Genomic DNA, 23,681 nt, shown 5'->3' on the forward strand with positions numbered 1-23,681 from the left:
GTATAGAGAGACCTTGGCTATTATCTATTACCTATTAGCTATTAGCTTGCTTAGTTCTATAGTGAACACAGTTCTTGACACTTTACTCTTTTTTACGCCCCATAATATTATCAGTTTTTTAAATAAAAAGTTCAGAAAAGCACTTACAAAAATTCAGAGAACAGAAATTAACTAGAACAAAAACAGGTTATGTATACGACTGTGAAAGTCTCATTTTATAAACAATGTATAGATGCCATTAAAATATAGTTTTACAAATCTTAAATGCAGTGTCGCTTCTTGTGTTTGTTCTGTGAGGCATTCCTTGTCCAAACTGTTCGTTAACCAATCACCCACTGTAAACAATTACGGCAAGGAGGAAATTTAACAAGTTTAAAAACTGTCTTATTGTAAAAATAAGAAAAAATATTGAAGACACAGTTGCTAGCTCAGAAAACATTTAAAGCCTCATTTACATTAGAACATTATTCTTAAAAATCAAAACAATAGTTACCAAAGCAAACTAAAGATCTAAAACTGTCAAAAATGTGTTTTAAATTATAACTCGGAGCCAGATTTACACATCGGTTAAGTGAGCTATACACGTTACACCGTAGTTCACGTAGAACGTGGACTCGTGCAGTCCCGATACCACAGTGCGTAGGGCCTCATGCTTTTAAATTTATTTACTGGAAGATCATCACACTTTGAAATATTTTTACCGGGAAAGCCCTTTACATACAATTTAAGAGTCAGGTGTCTAAAACCATCCCATTCAGAACTCAAACGTAGAAAAATAAGGTTTGGTGTCTTTTCCTTTTTTTAAATCCTCTTTTTGGACGTATACAAGTTAATTAATGGGATAAATTACATTTACACTTATCAAAATTGGAACTATTAATTTTGCTCGATTTAATTGCATTTTCTACGAACGATAGACGACGGAGAATCTTCTCACCTTGTCTAACTTGGATTTTGCTTCTTCCATTTCCGATTTCATATTTATTTAACGGCATAAAAACGCATTAAACGATAAACAAGAAACAATCCGTATACACCTCGACCATCCTCTAGCGGATTTTCTAATAAATACGAGGGAAAAAAATACGCCATCTAACGGGATAAAATCCAACTAGGCGAATAACTTTAAATGAATATCGCCAAGACGAAACATTTGAAAGTTGCGAGAAATGTAGTCAAATGTTTATTTAATTCGTTTAAAGCACCCGATATAATTCGTGTCCATAATTTAAGATATTTTATTACTGAACGAAGGTATTTTTTTAACGTTCTTATTAATAAATAATCATTTTTCGAAGTATTCGAAGATAAATATATTTTCGAGGGAATAAATTTCGGTGTTAAAAAGTCGGATTTGAAATGGAATAATTTATAATTATTCGTAATTTTTTACTGTTGTTTTTTTTCTTTATAAATAGGGCAAATGTCACGTGGATGATGGCTTGTGAATTAGCAACAACATCCCAGAAAGATCAGAAGAGATTTAAGAACAGATTATCTTATGAAAAATCTTCTTATTTACTTCAACATGCATCAAATCCGGTCGATTGGTAAATAATTTTTTTATACATTCGTTTTCGTAAATTAATTAATTAATTTCGTTTATGCTTAGATTTCTGTCTGTTTCCGAAGGTATCCTTGGGGCGAAGAAGCTTTCCAGAAGGCGAAATCAGAAAATAAATTGATATTTCTATCAGGTAATCCGGGTCGTTCGGTCTCCGCCGCCGGTTTCTTTAAGGAACGGTTTCGTTCCCGCCGGAAACTTACGCGCTTTCGGTCCATCCTCCCGAATGATGTGTTGTTTATACTGTTGTTTACATGTAGATTTGATTCGTTTCGCATAAGAATAAAGAATTTGCTTTGTACTTGTTTTAAGTTAAATGTGTTTAAATAGCCGAGGATAAAATGCGTTGTCGGAAAGTGTTTCTAGCGGGAAGTCGAGCCGAATTGCACGAGAGAGCTAGTTTAAGTAACCAAATATCTAAACGAAATTATTAAGACTATAATAGTGCTGTTAATAATCGAGTAGTTTAGATCTATTAATTTGAATGTATTAGGTTATAGTTTGTTTGGATATCTAGTTATTTAAAAAATGAAATTTGGTGGAATTGATTTTGTTTAAATTGAAGCTTTATATTGCATTTATTTTATTTTTGTTTAGAACCGTTAGTCGGTAATTTAAAATCTTTTAGCATTTAATATTTTAAAATAATTCAAATGATTGTTAATGCAGAAATTTATCTAGTTGGAAAAATGGCTTGAGTTGTACAATTCACAGCAATCGGTAAGTTTGAAAATCGCGTTAGAATGTGTAAAGATTACTTACAAATGAATGATAGACATATTTCTATCCTGTTGACAGTTTTGTATGGAATAAAACATTATGTATATATTTTAGGAAAAAATAATTACAAAAAGTTATTTAAATTGTTAATGATACAGAAATAGTACTATTTTAATATACTATGTGTTTAAATGGTAAAGGCATGGTGTAATGTTAACAGGAAATTTTGTGTTTATTGGTTGTTTAATTTTCCAGCTTTTTCTGTTTAATATTCTTAATTAATTACCTAATTTAGAATAAATCTTAAATAGAAGAAACCTTAATTATTAAGGTAGCTAAAGTAATATTCACTTGGCTGATGACTGACTGGGATGTTGTGAGGCTGATATATCATTCAAATGAGAAAGTGACATAACACATAACAAAGACACATTATTAGTGTTATTGACAATAATTTGCAATAAACTGTATTGAGTTAAGGACTGGAAATTCATATTTTAGAACTGATAAAAAGTTGAAGAGACATCAAATTTTGTATTTATAATATATATACAGGAAGAGCTTTATTTCTAGAGTTTATTTCTACTATATGTAATGAAAAGAATTAAAAGATGCATAAAGAGAAGTCATGCAAATTATGACTACAAAACAACCAGTGAATATTAATCAAATGAAATAAACAATAAAAACAAAGCAATTTGATAAAGGTCATCAATGTTGTTATAAATGTAAGGCAAGAATTCTTAGTATTAATAAAGTTTCTTGTTTTAATGTTATTCTATTAGAAATTGATATTCTACCTCAAATATCAAGTTACAGTAAATAACAGATCTTTGATATCTGTATGTTAATTCTTGAATAATAGTTTGTATACAAAAAAACATTAATTCAAGTCATCCAAAAACATTAAACATTATTTATAGAAACTTTATTTTCATTATTCAAATGATTTCAGACTCCTATTCAAGATATATTAAAGATGAGATGAAAGGATTAAACAAAAAGGCCTTGTTATGCAAAGATTGACAAATATAGAATAATAATCCTATGCTTGTGTGCATTTACTGTCACTCCATATTCCTTAAATTTTCTAAGTTTTGGTGAGCATTAGTTTTCTTTGTTATTNTGCCTACCCATCCTGTGCAAAGTTATAGGAAAGTATCAAAGTGACCACTATTGATCTATCAGTGGCAAACCATTGACTGTCAGACTCTCTCAAAAATTCCAGGAATATCACAAATTTTCTCCACTGCATCAAAAATTCTGTTTCTTAGGTTCTCCACATCATTCACTGATTAGCATATACTATGTATCCAAGTGCCCCACAATAAGTTCAGTCTGGTGAGCTAAGCATGGATTGGCCATAGTGAACCTATGTTCACTATGACCAATCCATCTTTGGGGAATAGAGTTCTACCAAATGAGATGAGCTGAGCTACAACACAGAATTTTAATGGTCAACCCATTAAAATTCTATGATCTGTAACATTTTATTTCAATTGCTGCTTTTGCTTCTGGTACTGCTATAACACAGTATCACCACTATGTAATGCTTCCATACCATCCCATGTCATAATGAATACACTCAGTATGTACTGTGCATAAAAATAAAAGATATAAAAACTTGCTTCAATCTCAGTTCAAAAGGTAAAAGAGACTGTCTTTCCCATCTAGGTCTTTTGGTGATTTTCAGTGATTTATTTATTCATTAACACATTGAGTGCCATGTGACATCCCAGTGTGTCGCACTTAACTTTTCATAATTTGTCATGTGTACTATGTATGCTATGTGCTTCACACCACTATTTAATTTAAATTACAATTTTTTTCATCAGAAAAATAGTATATGTTATATTGATAGATATGTGGTACATAATAACTACACTTAAGTGTTGTGGCATTACCAATATCAACTTTTAGCATATGAAAATGTTTGCTAATACTTTCAGTAGCTGTCCAGAATTACAACCCAACTTGGAGCTATCTACATTAACCACCATTGCATCGCAGCAAAGTTTGAAGACCAGAAAAGTGAATATGAAGACGGCACAGACAGTAAAGTCATTCCTTGCATCCAATCAGTTAAATCTACTAGTCGCAGATAAAGACAAAAGATTTGTTCTATGAAAAAATCAAGACTTCCTATCAAGAGCTAATGAATTCCTCGAACAATTCAAGTCTATTATACTAAAACAAAACCCTAATCTACAATATTAAAAAAACATGTTAAATCGTAGCACTTCCTGGAATTGTAGCTTCCTTAGTCAGTCCTCCCAATCCACCAATGAATGTTGCATGTCCTAGATTGTTTTTTGAGGTTAAAATGCATAAATCTGCCTGGCCTTTAAGATCTTTAGTCAACAAATGATCCCATCCCACATACTACTTAGAAGCTGCACTAGCAAAACAAATTACTGCTTTAATTTCACCTTCTGAATTTGTGACCACATCCTCTATGGATGCAAAAGCAATTGTCTTACACAATAATATTAGAAAACCTCCCCACCAACCCATACCAGTTGTACAAAGTTGATGTGATCTCCTTATATCCATCTGTACCACATTTCGAGGCCATCATGCTTGCAAATACCCTGCTACTTAACTCTGGTTATCCAACATCACATGTTTTACATTTGCATGAAACTCTCTCATTACTGAAAATAATTATTTTCAATTCAATGGAAAAATTATATAAATAGACATAGGGAGCACATATGGGTTCCCCATTATCACCTATTTTGGCAGAGCTTATTATGAGGAACATAGAATATCGTATTTTCAATGCCCCTTGACCATCCAATATCCAATTATGTATCTATGTTATGTTGATAATGTGCTACTCATGTGGGAAGGTTCTATTGAAGACAGAGAAATTTATTCAATCATTGGCCTCTGTTTATCCTTTGATCAAGTTCACTGTAGAGGAAGAACAAAATGCCAGAATCTCATTCCTAGATCTAGAAATTCATGTCTCACGATCTTTTATTTTCTGTCTTTCATAGAAATAACAAAGCACCACAAATTATCCCCACTACAGCCTTCCAACCATTAAACTTTGTGAACTCTGCTATATCTTCCCTTATATGGAGGGCATTCCTTCTCCCTTCCACCCAAGCACTAGTAGATGAAGAATTACTAATCATTAAAAGAGCAATGCAAAAAGCTGGATATTCTTCTCTAAATTTCATTATCTTCAAAATCAAGTCAAAAATAAGCTATTTCTGCAGTCGTTTCTTAGTAACAATGAGAATCTAAAAATAGCACATCCTCCATACCATATTTAGGTCCTATCAATCTAAAAATAGTACATCTTTTTAGAAAGATTGGTTTTGTTTTACTGATAACCCCACAACCAACCCTAAGAAGAATATTATGCAACAACAGAGATATATTTGAATTGAATGAAAAATCTGGGGTCTATCAAATTCCACTAAAACATGCTCTGCCAAGAGAAGAAACTGGCTCCATAGGGGCCATGGCCAGAATGTTAAATTCTCGCATCTTAGAACATCAGGAAGACATCAGAAACAGTAGACCATCAACGGAATTAGCAAAAAAAGTGCTTGACCAAAATTATAAGCCACTCTGGGCCTAAACAAAATTACTCAAATGGTGTTATAATTGGAAAGAATTATTTATTTGGGATAGCCCCTACATAACAGCCATAACACCCTGCAACACCCCCAACCCTTGAAATCCCACAATTATGCATAACATTCAATTTAATCTGTAGTTTTAATTCCTTTTTGCATAAACAGGTTTGCTTTTGTTATTGCGCGCCATGTAATCTTTGGTAAATTACACCACTCATTATTATCATTTATATTTTTAGAACATCGTTTTAATTCAAATTCATTTTATATTCCATACACATGCTATATTTAATTTCAAATATCGTTCGAAAACTTAAAATTCTACAGCTGTTGTATTCGATATTCGCCTGATGATGGTAACTTTATGCTACTGAAAGTACTAGTGAACATTCTCATATGCTAAAAGTTGATATTGATATTGGTAATGCTACAACACTTAAGTGTAGTAGTTATTATATATTCAAAAGTTGGCCTGAAGTGTAATTTCTTTAATACGTAGAAATAATAAATTACGTAATTTCTTTAATATGTAAAATTTTTTCATGTTGGTAAAAATCAGATATTTCTGATTTTTACCAACATGAAAAAATTTAAGATTATCTTTTGATTTGAATGAAGGAAAGAATAATAAAGATGAACTTTTTTATTGAAAATAGAGAAAAATTGTTGAATTAATTAACTTCCCATTATGGAATTTGGATTTCCTTTAGATCAACAAAACATTTTACCATAGATGCAATTCAACAGCTCCAGATTGTTTAAACAACTCTTACTCATACTTACAATGTGTACAATTATTTTTTTTTCTAAATAAATTTTACATGAAAATAAAAAATAACATAATTACTATGAAATGAAAAAAAAATGTGGCCACCAATGGATCACATGACACTGAAGTAAAATAAGATCAACCCAATGAGGTAATATGTATGTATGCCATTGATCACTGGCTGTATTACAAGCCAGTGGTCAATGGCACATACATATACCAACTTTGGGGTATGACCCTATATTATATCATAACAAGTTTCTGAACATCTATGTCATTTTATTTCCTTTCTTTTTTTGTTTGAGAATATTGACCTATGGGGATTTAAAAAAATAATAATACATTGAGCAGTCAACATGTTAAAGTACATTTAATAGGATTAATATTAATCGGATGTATTTTAATATTTACATCTGATTTATTGTATAGTTTTTGAATTTACATGTGTAGTGTTTTTTCATCTCTTCCAATTTTTCCTATTGTTCTGTATATTCCAAGTTTTTGTAATTCAAGATAGTCTCAGTCCCATTCACTTTGAATTATTAGGACTCTACTGTACTTATTTTACTAGAAATGACTGTTGTTATTTGTATCAATTTAAAATATTACCCTTTATTACTTTACTTTAAATAATTCTTTTAATCTAAAACTTATTTATAGTTCATTTGCTTAATGCTCAAGTAATTTTATTTCAATGCTCTCATCTTAATAACAGATAAATAAAAATATCCAATGTACTGTGTATCCATTATCATTACAGATTCATTTCAAAAGTGGACTTTGCTGCAATACACCTGACCTCAGCCATTAGCTCTAGTCCAAATTCATAGATCAGCTTACAACTCTCCTTCATGACCTCAACTCAGTTCATTATTTCCAAGTAGCTGAACTTTGCTGAACTATAGTGGGAAAAGATATCAAGGAACTCTCACAAACATTGCATACAAAATGTGTTTGACTGTCCAGGCCACCAGCCAAGGTAACCGCTTCCAGTGAGCAATGTATTGTGTGCAGCACAGCAGTCCTGTTTTTAACATTGCCTACTGGAGTAACAACATATTCCTGATCCTATGTTGTCTGACAAAAACAGTTCATTTGTCTACTTCTACTACCCCTTCAAATTAATGCATGGGCTTTAAAATCACTTTGTATGGTTTTGTTTATCAGCATTATAATTATCATTATTTTCAGATAAACACTGAAACTTGTAAGCTGTTTTCTTACTCAATCAACATAGAGCTAATAATTTTCAATCATTATCAATGCTTTAAGTGTTAAGCATTTATTGTTTTAATCATTATTTACTTGCAGTACAATAGTTTAAATCACTGATATTACAATACTTCAATTATATGCTAACCTTTGTTAAAAATGGTAATACAAAAAAAGCAGTAGGTAAACAATGTAGGATGAACTTCTATTTATTAAGAATAACTATAATTAATAAATCTTCAAGTTACATATTTTTTAATTGTTTTAATATGTCCTTTTAATGTCATACTCAATAAAACCAGAACTATTCTTATTTATTTACCTAGCTTCATGTTGTTGTCCAATTATTATCAGTACAAGAAAGTTCTAAAATGATTAAAATATGTAGACTCTACTTTACCTTATTTTCAATATAAAATATGCATTTAGAAAAATATTTAGAAAAAATTTCAATAAAAGTTTAGATATTTACAATTTTAATAAAACCTTGAAATAATAATAATAACTTACATTAATAATGACTGTAATTTATACGAAACATCAAATGAACATATGGATTCTTTTATCAGGCTATTAAGGCTAAATAATTACTAAGTAATTTCGCAGCAGGTAATTTATACAAAACATCTGATAATTATATGATTTAAAGTTTCATTGTATAATGTAATATAAAATTTATTTTTTTTTAAAACGAGTAAATAAACAGAAAGAATTGCTAAATATGATAACATAAATAAGTACAGGGTGATTAAAAATCAAAGATATTTTAAAAAATTAATAACTCACAAACTATTTATAGTAAGATGATGCAGTTTTCACAGAAATGCTTACAAAGAAGTGGAATTTTTTATGTGTAATAAAAATTTTAGTACCAAAATAGTTACATTTCTTGCCATAGATAGTACTTGATAAGATTACATAATTTGTATAGTTGTTATTAGAGCTTACACTAAGAACATTTTTATTTTTTATTCTTATTTTAACAAATTTACAAATGCTACAGTGCCATTTATGGCATGATGTGTAACTATTTTGGTACTAAAATTTTTATTATACCTAAAAAATCCCACTTTTTTCTGTGAAAACCGCATCAATCTTACTGTAAATAGTTTGTGAGTTATAAATTTTTTAAAATTTCTGTGACTTTTGAATCACCCTGTACATTGGATACATATAAAACAGTTAATAGTTTCTAACATAAAGTCTCATATATAATTTAACTATCATCCTATTGGAATAATATATAACTGTTTGATAATAAATTATAAAGTTATTAAGCTAAATTATTAAGTTATAAATAGTTCATCATATAATTCAAATTTCCAATTACTAAACAAAATATTTTATAATTAGATATGTTAAAATTTCTTTCTATATAATAATAGAATATACAGAAATAAAAAGTTACATATTCAAAAGATACCAATATAACTATATTATTTAATAAAATTAAAGTTAAGATATTTTTAATATAAATAACTTTTTTAGAAAAATCAAATATTTTTCATTGATCATAAAATTTTAAAAACAGAAAAATTATACATCAATTTTTCAATTAAGTTTTAGGTTTGCTTGTTAGTTCAAAATTCAAGGGACAAGACGAAATAATTATAATTCTGAATTATTGTGTGTCAAATTATCCAAGATTTACACATTTCTGTACAATATACCAAATGCCATGTAATTGATGAAATTTATTAAGAAAATGAAATATGGGTATGTATACAAAATACTATTTTCATTAATTAATAATCAATAATATTAATATAAATAAACTGGAGATAAACCCCACATATCTGGTGAGAACCTTATAGGTTGCCAGATATATTTTATAAAAAGTAAAGCAGAATTCCTCAAAATGAAGCCTAATTATTTTTAAAGTGGCCCAAAAACTAGAAAGTTGCCCAAATGTATAGCCTAGAAATATCTCAATCTGCTACTTGTGCCCAATCTTGCAAGCTCAAAACCCAGCCATATTTTATGAGATAAGAGAAAAAAAGGTAGTTCATGGTTAAGGTGACACCCAAAATATGTCACTGTAAAAGCAAAGCCATATTGATCAGATTAGATTTTTCTTGTTTGATCATTCTTACAGTATGGAGCACTTTGATCTAAACAAACAAGTTAACATAAACTTATCAAGTTCAGACAGAATTTTCACTTCAAATTTTGAAGTAGCCTTATTTCAAACTAATCAAATTCCTTAACATGTAAATCTCTGTATCCCTGGCTGGAACAAATAATACAGTTATGAACTAATGGGATTTGAAACTGAGTTCAAACTAATAAGGATTTCCTGTATTTTATAAAATAGATAGATTGTTTTCCTATAAATCTTTTTTTTTTATTTTAAAATTTTATGAAATTTATATTATATTTAATTTAAAAGTATTGTATTTAGTAACAAATATACAAAAGAAAAATTTTATAACAGGAAAAATAAATATTTAAAAATATATTGAAAAATTAAAAATATAGATATAATAAATAAAAAGCAAAACTATTAAATAGATTAAATATAGTAGAGGGGGAAAACAGAAAAAATTACTGAAAATTAATAATAATATTAAGCAATTATTTATTGTGACATCGTCAAAATGCCAGGCTGCAATTTTTAATCATTTTTAATTTATTTAATTTAAAATATATATGCTTGCCACCTCAAATTACTAGTGTCTTGCCCCTGTACATCATACTTTCCGGCTAGCAATTGAGTCATGCCAGTTATCTATCTAACTCCTTTCAGGGAAAATTTTTGAATTGAAATAACAGGACTTCCAGTTTGCATCAGAAGTTCACATATAGTTAATCAGGGCCTCTTGCCCCCAAGCTTTCCATATCTAGTCTTGACTCTCATCTATCTAACACAGTTCTCGAAATTAATTAAGGAAGGACAGACAGACAAATGGACAACAGTGGGGAATTTATAGGTCTACAATTTTTTCAAATTGCAGTCCAATAATAATAATAAAAATAAAAGGATAAATGTAAAGTTTGCCAAAATCCAAAATAAAATAAAAGTAATAAAAATCAGAAAAAGGCATGTACATGTACCTACTATAAATCATAAATATTCTTATTTTCAAGTCATTCATTTGCTAAATATATTTGAGAATGTAATTGATACCTATTATCTAGCAATGAATAATGAAAATATAACTTTAGTATTAATATTATAATTGTATAGATGAAAACTTATATACTTTATAAAATTAAACAATTACTAAATAAGCCAAAGTATGTGTTCAGTTCAAGAAGTAAGAATATCTTTTTGACAAGCATTTGACTATCCCCAGCTTACAATCATTCAATCAACAGATTAGAATAAAGTAGAACATATGAATTAAATACATCGTTGTAATCTGTTGATTAAGTACTTGTAAGCTGAGAATAGTTAAATATTTGGCCAAAAAGATTCCTTGATTCCTTCCATTAAAGCAAGAAGTTATTTTATTTTATTTATCAACAGAGTTTCAAAATACTATAAAATATAAATTAGTTGAAAAATTTTACTTAAAATGACTTTATATATATATTATATTGAATCATAATTAAAAATTTCTTTTATTTCACAATTTAACCTTTTCAATAAGTTTAATTCACAAAAAATGGTAACTTTATAAATTTATTATATCCAACTTTCAAATATTACATTTAATTATTGAATTTAGCATTTGCAAGATAAAAAAAAACAGATTCTGTTTCTGGAATTGAAAAAAAACTATAATTTTAAACTTGAAATGATGAAATTTAATTGATGATAAAAGGAAATAAAATGAACTACCATATGTCAAAATAGATATTGTTACTATATAATTACTTTCTAAAAAGATAAAAATTTTTTGCATATTTATTATCATTAGAATCAAAACATTAATATCAAATTTAGATGTTTTAATGGATTTTTCTTTTGAATAAATAGATGCATAAAATTCTAGAAATAATTTTAATTTGATACAAACTGATAATAGTGGTCATCATTATCATTACTATATAATATAATAATGACTATAATTATATCTTTTATACAATAGATACTTTTTAATAGTCAACATAAACATCAATAACATGACAAAATCTAAATACTTTATTTTATATACTATATATTTTAGTATTAACTGTTCATTGAAGGTTACCTGTCTTCTTTTTTTAACTTCTTCCACATGTGACTTATCATGTGCCAGATTTGGATCTAAACGGGCTCTTTTGCATAGCTCTTCATCACAAGTTTTGGTATAACATTGAGATCTAAAATTAAAATAACATTTTATTAAATTATATGTCTGATTATTAAATATATTACTTTTGCCTATTTTATAAAACCAAAATTCAAATTTCTTTTAATTCCAAATTTTTTGTTATAATACAGAAAATTCAGAATTAAAAGAAATTTGAGTAATAGTGTTATACTTGTAGATTTATATTAATATTATGTTAACAAGTGACTGTAAAAAATCGATGAAATTCAGTTTAATCTGATTTTCAAATTTGTTAATTTTTCACATTAATTAAACAATCAAAAGATCTAATTAGAATGTGACATTTCCTCATTAAAAGGATTAACAATCAACATGTAATTTGGCTTTTCTATTTTGCTCTAATAGTTTTTTATAGAGAACTATTTGTTTCAAGTTCCTTGAAAAATTTAACAACAAATTCCCTATAATCACAATTTGAGTTATTGTTCTAACTTTTAATCAATCATAAATATTATTAAATAATTTCTTAACATGTAAATATATCATAAATCTAAATCATCAAATGATTTTTATACATTTTAAACTGATTTAAACAAAAAATCTGACTTAGATATTGTTACTATATAATTATTGTACTATATATATAAAATGGCTGTAATGCCATTGTCTTGTGCTAAAATTAAAAATTAGAATTAATTTGAAAAATTCTGAGTGTATTCACTCAGAATTTTTCAAATGTCAAATAGGTCAATGTAGAGCATGTCTTTAACCCACAATTTTTGCTTACCAAGCAGATGTAGTATTAGTTTGGCTATACAGCCATTCATATGGTCTTTGCTTTCAGATGTAGGCCTATATTAATTTAGATATATAGATATATATACACATACATACATATATACATAAATGTATATGTATATACACACTATGCAGACACGTAGGCAATGAATGAATTCTGTACCTTATATTTTATATTTATGTAAATATATAAAATTTCAAGCATACAAATATACAGGTAGTCTTTAATTTACAAACAAGATCCATTTCTGGGGATTGTTCATTCATTATACATTTTTGCTTACTATTTGTTAAACTCTTTTAATTACTTAAGAAGACTGAAATAATTCCAAAATTAAAAGAGCATTTCGTACATTACCACTAATATAGATTTCTTTTTAAGCTTGTGATAAATTCGTTAATTTTTAAATCAAATCAACAAATGCAGAATTATATTAATGATATTTATGAAAACACCAGCAGATGTTAGTAGCCATTCAACTGTATAACTGATGATTGTGGAAGATCAATTAGATATGTTCTTTGTATATGATTTTTTTTATTATCAGTAAACTTTCACAAACACTAAAATTAACAATCTATATGAATTATCAACATTTCATTTACATTAAGTTATAAAGGCTTCAAAGAAGTGTACAATGTAAAATTTATATATTATTTTTATATTATTTTACAATATGGTAAAATTTAATATAAGATTTCAGTTTCATCTCAAAACAAATTTTTCCAATGAATATAATAAATTTTATTAAAGTTTATCACAAAATATTTCAAGATTCAGATGAATTAAGCAAAACATTTTTTTAAATGTTTTGTTTGATTCATCTGAATCTTATATTATTTTAAAATATTACATTGTATCTTATATAATATTCAAAGAAGCACTATTCCTTTCAGTAGTACAGCCAAAAATTTAGCAACTAAAATAATTTAGTATCAAACTGCAATACAAAAATATGCAAATTAGTGTTATGACATTGTATATGATTGCGAGTAAATCTATTATATCAGGGGTGGCCAACAAGTCAATCACGAAGCCAATTTTGGTCGATCACTCGCGATGTGTTGAATTAATGTGTTACACTCGAAACCAAACGTAACGCGCAAACGAAATGTAGTGATATTGGACCACCGCATCCTCCCTCAGATGCGGTTTTGTCGGTCCATGTGCTATTCATTTGCATACAGTTGTAAAAGGGGAATAAGAAATGTAGACAAAGGATCGTAAAACCAAAAAACAAAAAGGTGGGAAGAGGGACAGAGAGACTGGTCGGGACATGGTAGAAAGAGGAAGGGTGAAGTGGTGGTCCCCGAAAGTGACAATGTTGAGTTTCAATTTTTTTTCTGTTTACAATGTAAGTATTTTTTCTTCATGTTTTAAATTAAATTGTGGTTTTTCTTAGCTATCTAAACATAGTATATATTTCACACCATCCCCTCGCCACTTAGACTATCCTTACGACAACAAGTCGATCGCGACACATTTTTAAGATAAAAAGTAGATCTTATGTACACAAAAGTTGGCCACCCCTGTATTATATAAATANGCCGCACCCTGTACACATTAATAATTATTGCATTGAATAACTCACACCTCTCATTTCACGTTACAAAGAAGATCACGCAAAGGATCCTTTCGAGTCCTTACCATCACAAAAATCCAATCATAGCTACACATAGCTTCACAGAGACAATGAAGATCAGATAATCTAATCTAAGAAAGTGTTTAGGTTTTTGGCTCGTATCCTTTTACTCGATCGTCATCTATTTTGAAATTCAGCGCATTCGTTTATCATATTGCAGTCAAATTAATACCTGAATGTAGCCTTTTATACGCTATGCTCTTATTTAAATATTTTTGTCTCTATCTATAGACCCGCATTCACTCTATATCTGTCGACCCCATATTCGTGAAGTGATAAACTAACGAACTAATCCATCCGTACAACAGATGAATATCCAAAATGTAACGTGCTCATTGTCTGCTCGTCACTTGTTTTGTCAATTTAATAGCTTTCACATATCGCAACTCATACAACGCTATTGTCTAGAATATTTTTGTTTGTTTATTTACTTTTTTTGAGCTGTCTGCCTGCTGTCTGATAGGCCTACATTGGACTTCAACCATCAGCTACTTGACCACGGGTCGACGCGTTCTATTGCTCAAGCGAGAATCTCAGTCGCGTGCTGAGTGCTGACAGGAAGAGATGTCAAGGATTCGGACAACTAACTATTTTTAATGACTTTCTCTATAACAAAAAACTATCAAACTACCCTATACAAAGATCATTTTTATTATCTAATTCTAATATATATATATATTAGATGCTTTCTAACAGCTTGTTTCTACTCAAAACCATTTAACAAAACACATTGGCATAGAATCGATTCAGTACAGCTGAATGAAAGAAAATGAAACAGCTACTCTGTCTATCAGAGACAATTTGTTACTGTAAGGTGTCTGAGTTAAGAGGCAATTAATAACAGAGTAGCTAAGATTGATGTTCGATGTTGTAAAATACCTTTCTTCCTAATTAACATTTTCCTAGAAGGTTTTTAAAAAATCGACAATACCGAAACGTCATCATTGTCAAAAACTACTCACCTGTTGTAAGTGGGGAAGTTGGTGTTCGCGTTGTTGATGAATTTGAGATGGGGATGGCACATCTTTAGAACCGGGCGATGGAGATGATTGGCTATTGTTGGATACCATAGGCATGGGTGGACTTGGCCTCATGGATAAAGGAGATTGGGTCACCGAACTGGGCCTGCTGGACATATGGTTAACGGGATAGTTCGGATGTGTTGGAGGTACGGCTGGGACCAGCGGCGTTTGAAACATTGCTGCAGATAAAGGAACGTAAACGTTGGAATAAAACAGCATAATGATAAAGTAGTGTTATATTGAAAAATGTACAAAATAAAGGCATTAAAACTGCATCGATATAAATGAATAAAGTAGTAGGAATAATTTAAATTTTTAAATTAATAAATAACGTAACTAACAAAAATTTAAAATGAAATTCATCATCTTTCTATAACTGTGCCGAGAATATACAAAAAGTTTCATCTAACTTTTTCTATTTCTGTAAGCAATTAGATCTACTGACAAGTTGGCATATTGTAAGAAAAAGAACGGTAAAAATTAAGGAAGACAAAAACTATAATCTGAATTAAATTTTCTGTTGACTGACTCGCTGGTGATTCTCCAAAGTGAGAGCTGGGAACAAATAGATTGCAATCAATCAAGTCTCGTGTGAAGAGAATTGAAAAACAAGACACGGTGTGTTTTCGAATTTTGCTTTTTTACAGAGTTAAGTAGTCTCAGATCTTCTGTCTCGATCATCTGCTCCTATCAGGAATTCGCCCGTTCCGTCTTAGTATCAATCATAGAACACTGACAGGCAATCATATAATTTCTCCTTCAATATCTTTCCGGCTAAAGGAACGTGACTTTTAGCTATTTACTAAAATATCCACTGTTTAATTTCATAGTAAAGATAGCCAATTATCTAACTGTGTGTTGGGAGTGTTATTAGAATCGACAAAAACCACTTGACTTTTTTCTTTGCAACTCGCGTTCCTATCTCTTATAAATAAGAAATATAAGCTTTCATTTACGATATTTTCGTCATTAAATAATTCTTTAACTTGTAATAAGTAGGCAAACCTGGAGTGAAAAAAGAGAATTGATAATAAACTAATTATATTCGTTGTATTTTTCAAAAGATAAACCGCCATCTCCACTTTATCAACTGTATTATGAATAATATACCACTCGAATACACTATCGAATATAAATTTCTTCGATCACCTAAAACTTCGATGGCTCAACTTTTGAGCTATTTACTTTTGACAATACTTTCTTTAATTCGTTTTCCTTCACTTTCTCCTTTCGGTTTCAATCTATCATCGACTAAATATGTTTATTTATGATTAAAATAAATTTATTTTTATTAACAGTAACAAATATATGAATTAAGCAGTTAGAATTAGAAAAAACAATAGCACATCTGGACCTCATTTGAGTTGCTAAATCGATTATGATTTCAGTAATTAATTATCACAAATGATAGACCGACTAAAGGTGTAAATTTACTAAGTATAGAATTACAAAGTAGGTTGATAGGATTATATTTTTCAAAGCAAAAAACATGAATAAATACTTTGGAACCTTTTAGTACAAATCTAAAGATTTATTAATTTTAGAAACAACGATCAATATTAGTATTAGTAATTGTGACTTTTGTAGAGGAGTTATATGCAAAAATATTCCTATAGTCGAAGAATTTGCTAGTGATGCAAATATTTTTCCTTTTGTTGTTTCGTGTCATTATTTACTGTTGCAAATGAACTCACTTAACTTTGTCCTCACTTAACAACGACTGTGTTTTGATAGGACGGAACACCAGACGTCCAATGTACGGAACGTAAATTAATCTCCTCAATCACCAGTTTGTTGGAAGATGAAATTTCTCTATATGATAACAACGCAGACGGTGAAAAACAACTCGAGTGGTCTGTTTATATTCGCGTAGGAACAAAAAAACACAATCAAAGAAACGCTTTTTTTGTTAAATTCCTCTTAAAAAGTAAGCTACCTACCTGGGTTATTGACCCATTCTTGTAAGGCTTTCTGCAACCGACGAACGTGCAGAGGTTTACTGGCCATTCCGACAAGTGCCATGATTTCCAGAAATTCCTCTTCCCCAGCTTCACAAAGTTGCTGAACATCGTCACCACCTTTTATTTATTTATTTTTTGTGTAAAAAAATGAATTTGTAGCAAATAAATAAATATACAGTTAAATTTAATTGCATAATTAATATCAGACAATTCTACTTGTTTATATTGTGAAATCACAAATAGCTTATATCATTTACTTTTAAACCAGTTGTCTAGCAGCTGCATACAATAACGATTAGGACGAATTATTGCATCTGTTATAAAAGTAAAAATACTAAAGCGTCTAGACATTAGCGTGCTGATATAAATTGATTGGGAATAATATGAAATTCTTTCATTGATGAAAATAAAAGTAAACTTGTAAATAATTTCGAAACAAAATGACGGCGTGAATTCTATTCTTGCAGTAATCCATAGACCAAAAAGAAAATAGTGTAGATACAACAGGTTAAACTTATCGCTACTTACAGCTCTTTAATATAACTGTCTATTGAATTATGTAGCACTATCAGTAATGCCCGATAATTCAGAGACGACGGAAAACCTATTACACCGACATCATAATTTTACCTCGGCTCAAGAGTTTAGTGAGTATTGAACGCTTTGCTGGTTACGAGACCAACAACCGTTTTCCTGTGATCGTTTATAAACACTTATTTAATTTAAACAGCTTTATTTTACATAAATAATAATTAGAAAAATTATCCTTTAAATAATTTCAAAATGTGAAAATTTTATTCTAAAGCAAAAATACAAGTTACTAAATAGTAACACTGAAAATGCGGACGGTTTAAACAATAGCTAACACACTACAAAGATAATTAATTATCCCTGTAGTAGCTAAAGCTTTGTTTTCAAAATCGCCGTTTTAGAGGTTTCCAAAGTTTTGTAGATTTTTAGATAAGCTTCTGGATGACTCTATTCAGACATTTTATTACTTCCATTATCTAATAAAATATAATTTTAAATAATTTTAAAACCCTACGCAATGAATTCTTAAGTAATGACAGACGTTGTTTGTTTTAAAAATCTTAAAATATGATGTAAAACAATTTGAAATTTTATACTGAATTTGTTAATAAATCTTAACCAAATGCTATTTAACTATTATAATTTATAATTAAAATTACTTATAAAATTAATTAATATAATTACAATCTAATAAATTTTCTTAGTTAACTATTAAATATTAAACTTTTAATAAGAATTTTTGTAGTATTCCCACAAGATAACAAATGGTACAACAGTAACTCAGGTTCTACATAAAAATTCTCGATAGATTAGGAAGAACTCGTTCATTTATGGAAACGACATAATTATTTAGTAAATATATACTGTATAATGTGGAATGTTGATTTATCGATACTTTTCACTTTTTTTCAGTTTTTTTTATGACAGGGTCATTTAGTTGTTAGCAAGAAATGAGTAGTTTAAAATACAAAAGAACCAAGGGAGGTTACTTTGTAAGATCTAGAGGAAACCTGGCAAACAATCACCTAAGAACTTAAGAAAAAGTGAGAATAGCGATTGAGATTGTTATGAGGGGAAAAAAATGTTGATGAGGTCAACTGTTCCTTGAAACTCGTGAGTCGATGGGGAAATTAATAACGCGAGTTTGACTATCGAAGACGACAGTTTTTAGTGGATAGACTAAAAACCTTTATCTTCTTTCGTCACTTTTTCAAACACCAATGGCTCATATTCTTCTTCCTTTTAAATTCAATAATTACTATGGCGGTTAATTAACGCCAATGTTCATCAGGATTCCAAGTTCATCAAAGGAGAACTATACCTCTGCCAGAGCTTAATAAATGACTGTCTTAATCTCGGTATACATCATTCATAATTAACCTGACTCGAGAAACTTCGGCGAAATATTGGCCATTTTGGCTTCCTTTTTTTACCTTCACGATTAGTTTTTTTCTTTAAACAAATTTAAGAAAATTTTATTTTAAAAAATAACAAAAAAATTCCCTGCCAAAATAACAGGAGAAGCACTTAAAGTGCGAAATAGTTTACCACACTCGCATATTAGGTAAGGGGGTATCTTATTCATCACGTTTTCCATTGTTTGTAGGATGTGCAGCATGGCAGTCGGGGCAATGATTAAATGAAGAGAATGAGCCGACATTGCTTCCACTGAAGAACGGAGTAATAGAGCGCTAATTTAAAGATTAGATTAGTGGCTTTCTGCCTGAGAGACGAAAGATATCCGATAAATAGAAAACATCAGCTGTCGCAATGGGCGGCGAAACAAGGCTTCCAGGTAAAAATAGCTTGTAAAAAAGAGCACGACGCTTCGATAAGTGATTAATTTGCACCTTAAAAATTTTCATTGACTTACCTTGACAGATAAAAGTATCATAATAGGAAAGAAGATTCGCTCTCTGAAGTACTCTATAAAGTTGCAACTCGGATTCGTTGGTAGGCTGAGATGTCATGGCTACTGTTAAAAAAATACATACATATGTATANTTAGTATTAGTATTATTATTATTGTACTTTTTAAAGTATTGATTAATCAGGACTGTCAACTTGTATATTAGTGCAAACCTACTTTATTTCTCTAAAGTTTTAGCCGGCCAGAATTGTGCTCGAATTTGTTGAGCCATAAGTTCACTAATAAATATGAAATATGTTGAATAATTTGTTTAAAGATGTTTGCGAGTCATAAAAATTCTTTCACGGGTCGGATGTGAGTCAGTTAGACGGCGTTGGATTAATTAAGTGATTCGGTCAATTGAGATCGAATCAAAAACCGATTGTGTTCAAGCCACTGTTAAAAATTATTTAATTGCATATTTTCAATATATCTGCCGCATAGACATATTAAAAGATTCAATTTAAGATTTACCAGTTACAGGCCCTACGTACCGATTGATCGTCTCGATGCAACAAAACCTGCACGGATGTCACTGACCTAACTATGGTTTATTTACCAGGAATTTACCTGTTATGCATCTATGAGTGATGTTCTAGGAAGATTCGTTTGTGAACGGAACAGGTAAGCAATACAAACAAATCCAATTTCATGTGGCATAACTGTCATTGGCATTAAAGTCAAATAGCCATCTCATAAGAAATTGATCAAATCTATGAGTTTCGTGATTATTACAAGTACAGAGGAGCTATAACGGAATGATTTTATTGTAAATAATCTCGCAAATTATCTATTTTCTGTCTTCTGTCATGTGCTTCGATGAATAACTACGGGATAGACTTAGTAATCACTATCAATGTATAATATATTTTAATATTAAGCATGTTATCAAATTGACATTAAAAGCACGGTTGCACGGACAGGTATATGTTGAGCCTCAGAATTAAGAAAGAAATTTAGCTATTGTTTTGTTTTTTCCAATGAAAAAACTAAACTATCTTCTCTTATATCTGCATAATGAGATGCTGCTGACAAAATTTTCCGGCTTTCAACCTTTTCCGAATCTAAATTTTTACTTTCAAACATAGCAAATACTGATCATTTGCAATCTTTCGTTATCAAAAATCACTACTAAATGATCGCAGAAAGGATCGTCTATTATTATAATAATTTCCATACAATATATTAAGATTTAAAAAAACAAAAGGAAGCTTGAGCTGAAAGCCAGAAGAATAATGGATCCTTAACTGTTTTAACGAAACGTTGCCTATATTATTTATCGTAACTGCTTAATTATTATTTTAATATGATTACGTTTCAGTAAGGAGATGTCCAATTAAACATGAAAGTCCAAAGAACACTCCCGAATCTCTAACAACCTTCAAGATTGATAAGTCGATAAGAACGTGATTAAGTGACCCAACATAATTACAGATACGGATTAATACAGTTCATAAAAAAGTATTTTAATTATATATAAAAATGTGTTGAAAACTTTACAAAATTAAAATTTATTATATTATTCGAATTATTGCTTATTATGCTTTTTAAATCAAATTTAATATTTTCAACTGTCAATAAAGCATTTAAACCATTTTATTTATGAGAAAAGAAATGCACTATTTTATATTCTAATATGTTTTATCCTTATTATATGAAGAAAATTATATTCTTAACATTTTCGATTCATACAATTAATTACAGAACCTATTAATAAATAGGTATATTTCATATGCTGAGAAGTTTATAATGCATAAACGAATATAAAAATATAGAATACAATATACTGTATTACTATATTTGTAAAAATTCAAAACATTACTACACTTAACCATTAAAAAGTTTACGATAAAAAATGAGTTTATTCCATTTTAATGATAAATATATTGTAGAAGGCTACTGTACTTATGATTATTGATAGGCCTGTAAATAAATATTCAGACTGTAAAGACCATAATTACATTTATTTACTATAGCTTCAATACCATTTAAAAATTTTCTGTAATGCATTTTTATTTTTGCGAATATTTTGGCGAGTGAAAAAATTCCCAAAAGGAATTATAAAAATAAAAGCAATCCATTTATATATAATCTCACATCCCGAGAGAAAGTTAAGAATTGAAGAAATGGCAGTTTTTAATTCTATGATATGGAATATTTTGCTCTTATGAAATTCCTTTTTTCCTTCCTTTTTTTTGGTCAAATCTTCTAATGCTTAAAGAAGATACTAAAAATATTTTCACATCGAAATGGAGATAATTAAGTTAGAAAACGTTTCTCTACTGGTTTTGTTTACATCTTTAATTGCTAAAAATTATACAGTGTTATACAAACCATGCGTTAGCCTATAAATTCTGCGCAAACTCGAGAATATGAAAAGTAAGCACAAACTGTATATCTATTATAATATAAAATCATTGACTTAGGCTAATAATAATGTAAAGCTTACCAACTATATATGTTATTCAAACTAATTTTCTCTCATTTTTCCACTACGTAATAAGATTTTCGAAAGAAAAAAGTATGATGCGAAACAATAGTATCGATAATGATCACTAGATGGAGTTTGATCTTGGACGAATCAAAATTGAACGATAAATCACGTGAAAAGGCAAAATTATAGGGTAAGACTTTTATAAAAGTCGTGAGCCTAGCCCATATGGCACATCTCATTAGCATGCTTAAATATGCTAATTACAGCGATGTAACCATTTCAGGTGGAGATGAGTGAGTAGTAATGTGGTTTCGATCAGCCATAAAAAGAACTCATCCTAATCATTCTCTGAAAAACTACTATTGTTCCGTCTTCTGAAATTTTCTTCCTGCAAGGCCGCACCCTGTACACATTAATAATTATTGCATTGAATAACTCACACCTCTCATTTCACGTTACAAAGAAGATCACGCAAAGGATCCTTTCGAGTCCTTACCATCACAAAAATCCAATCATAGCTACACATAGCTTCACAGAGACAATGAAGATCAGATAATCTAATCTAAGAAAGTGTTTAGGTTTTTGGCTCGTATCCTTTTACTCGATCGTCATCTATTTTGAAATTCAGCGCATTCGTTTATCATATTGCAGTCAAATTAATACCTGAATGTAGCCTTTTATACGCTATGCTCTTATTTAAATATTTTTGTCTCTATCTATAGACCCGCATTCACTCTATATCTGTCGACCCCATATTCGTGAAGTGATAAACTAACGAACTAATCCATCCGTACAACAGATGAATATCCAAAATGTAACGTGCTCATTGTCTGCTCGTCACTTGTTTTGTCAATTTAATAGCTTTCACATATCGCAACTCATACAACGCTATTGTCTAGAATATTTTTGTTTGTTTATTTACTTTTTTTGAGCTGTCTGCCTGCTGTCTGATAGGCCTACATTGGACTTCAACCATCAGCTACTTGACCACGGGTCGACGCGTTCTATTGCTCAAGCGAGAATCTCAGTCGCGTGCTGAGTGCTGACAGGAAGAGATGTCAAGGATTCGGACAACTAACTATTTTTAATGACTTTCTCTATAACAAAAAACTATCAAACTACCCTATACAAAGATCATTTTTATTATCTAATTCTAATATATATATATATTAGATGCTTTCTAACAGCTTGTTTCTACTCAAAACCATTTAACAAAACACATTGGCATAGAATCGATTCAGTACAGCTGAATGAAAGAAAATGAAACAGCTACTCTGTCTATCAGAGACAATTTGTTACTGTAAGGTGTCTGAGTTAAGAGGCAAT

The 23,681-nt window shown here is 29.6% G+C and overlaps 2 protein-coding genes across 2 annotated transcripts in view; both read right to left on the reverse strand.

Annotated features, from left to right (window-relative positions):
* Window positions 1-23,681, reverse strand: part of LOC111632039 — a 100,010-nt gene that overhangs the window by 57,712 nt on the left and 18,617 nt on the right. Inside the window, exons 5-10 of the mRNA XM_023376395.1 lie at window positions 20,585-20,669; window positions 19,886-19,987; window positions 17,461-17,598; window positions 16,706-16,771; window positions 15,461-15,699; window positions 11,995-12,189 (exon numbers count right to left, since the gene is read on the reverse strand). Coding sequence (XP_023232163.1) covers window positions 11,995-12,189; window positions 15,461-15,699; window positions 16,706-16,771; window positions 17,461-17,598; window positions 19,886-19,987; window positions 20,585-20,669 — 825 coding nt within the window. The remainder of the gene's footprint in view (window positions 1-11,994; window positions 12,190-15,460; window positions 15,700-16,705; window positions 16,772-17,460; window positions 17,599-19,885; window positions 19,988-20,584; window positions 20,670-23,681) is intronic.
* Window positions 14,429-19,985, reverse strand: LOC111632035 (NGFI-A-binding protein homolog). The gene is made up of 3 exons (XM_023376390.1): window positions 19,886-19,985; window positions 17,461-17,598; window positions 14,429-15,699 (listed from the first exon to the last, which is right to left on the reverse strand). The coding sequence occupies exons 1-3, from the start codon at window positions 19,980-19,982 to the stop codon at window positions 15,446-15,448; spliced, it is 489 nt and encodes a 162-aa protein (XP_023232158.1). The 5' UTR covers window positions 19,983-19,985; the 3' UTR covers window positions 14,429-15,445.

The sequence above is a fragment of the Centruroides sculpturatus genome, unplaced genomic scaffold, assembly GCF_000671375.1.
Source record: "Centruroides sculpturatus isolate CEXI.00-Female unplaced genomic scaffold, Cexi_2.0 scaffold604, whole genome shotgun sequence".
Lineage (NCBI taxonomy): Eukaryota > Metazoa > Arthropoda > Arachnida > Scorpiones > Buthidae > Centruroides > Centruroides sculpturatus.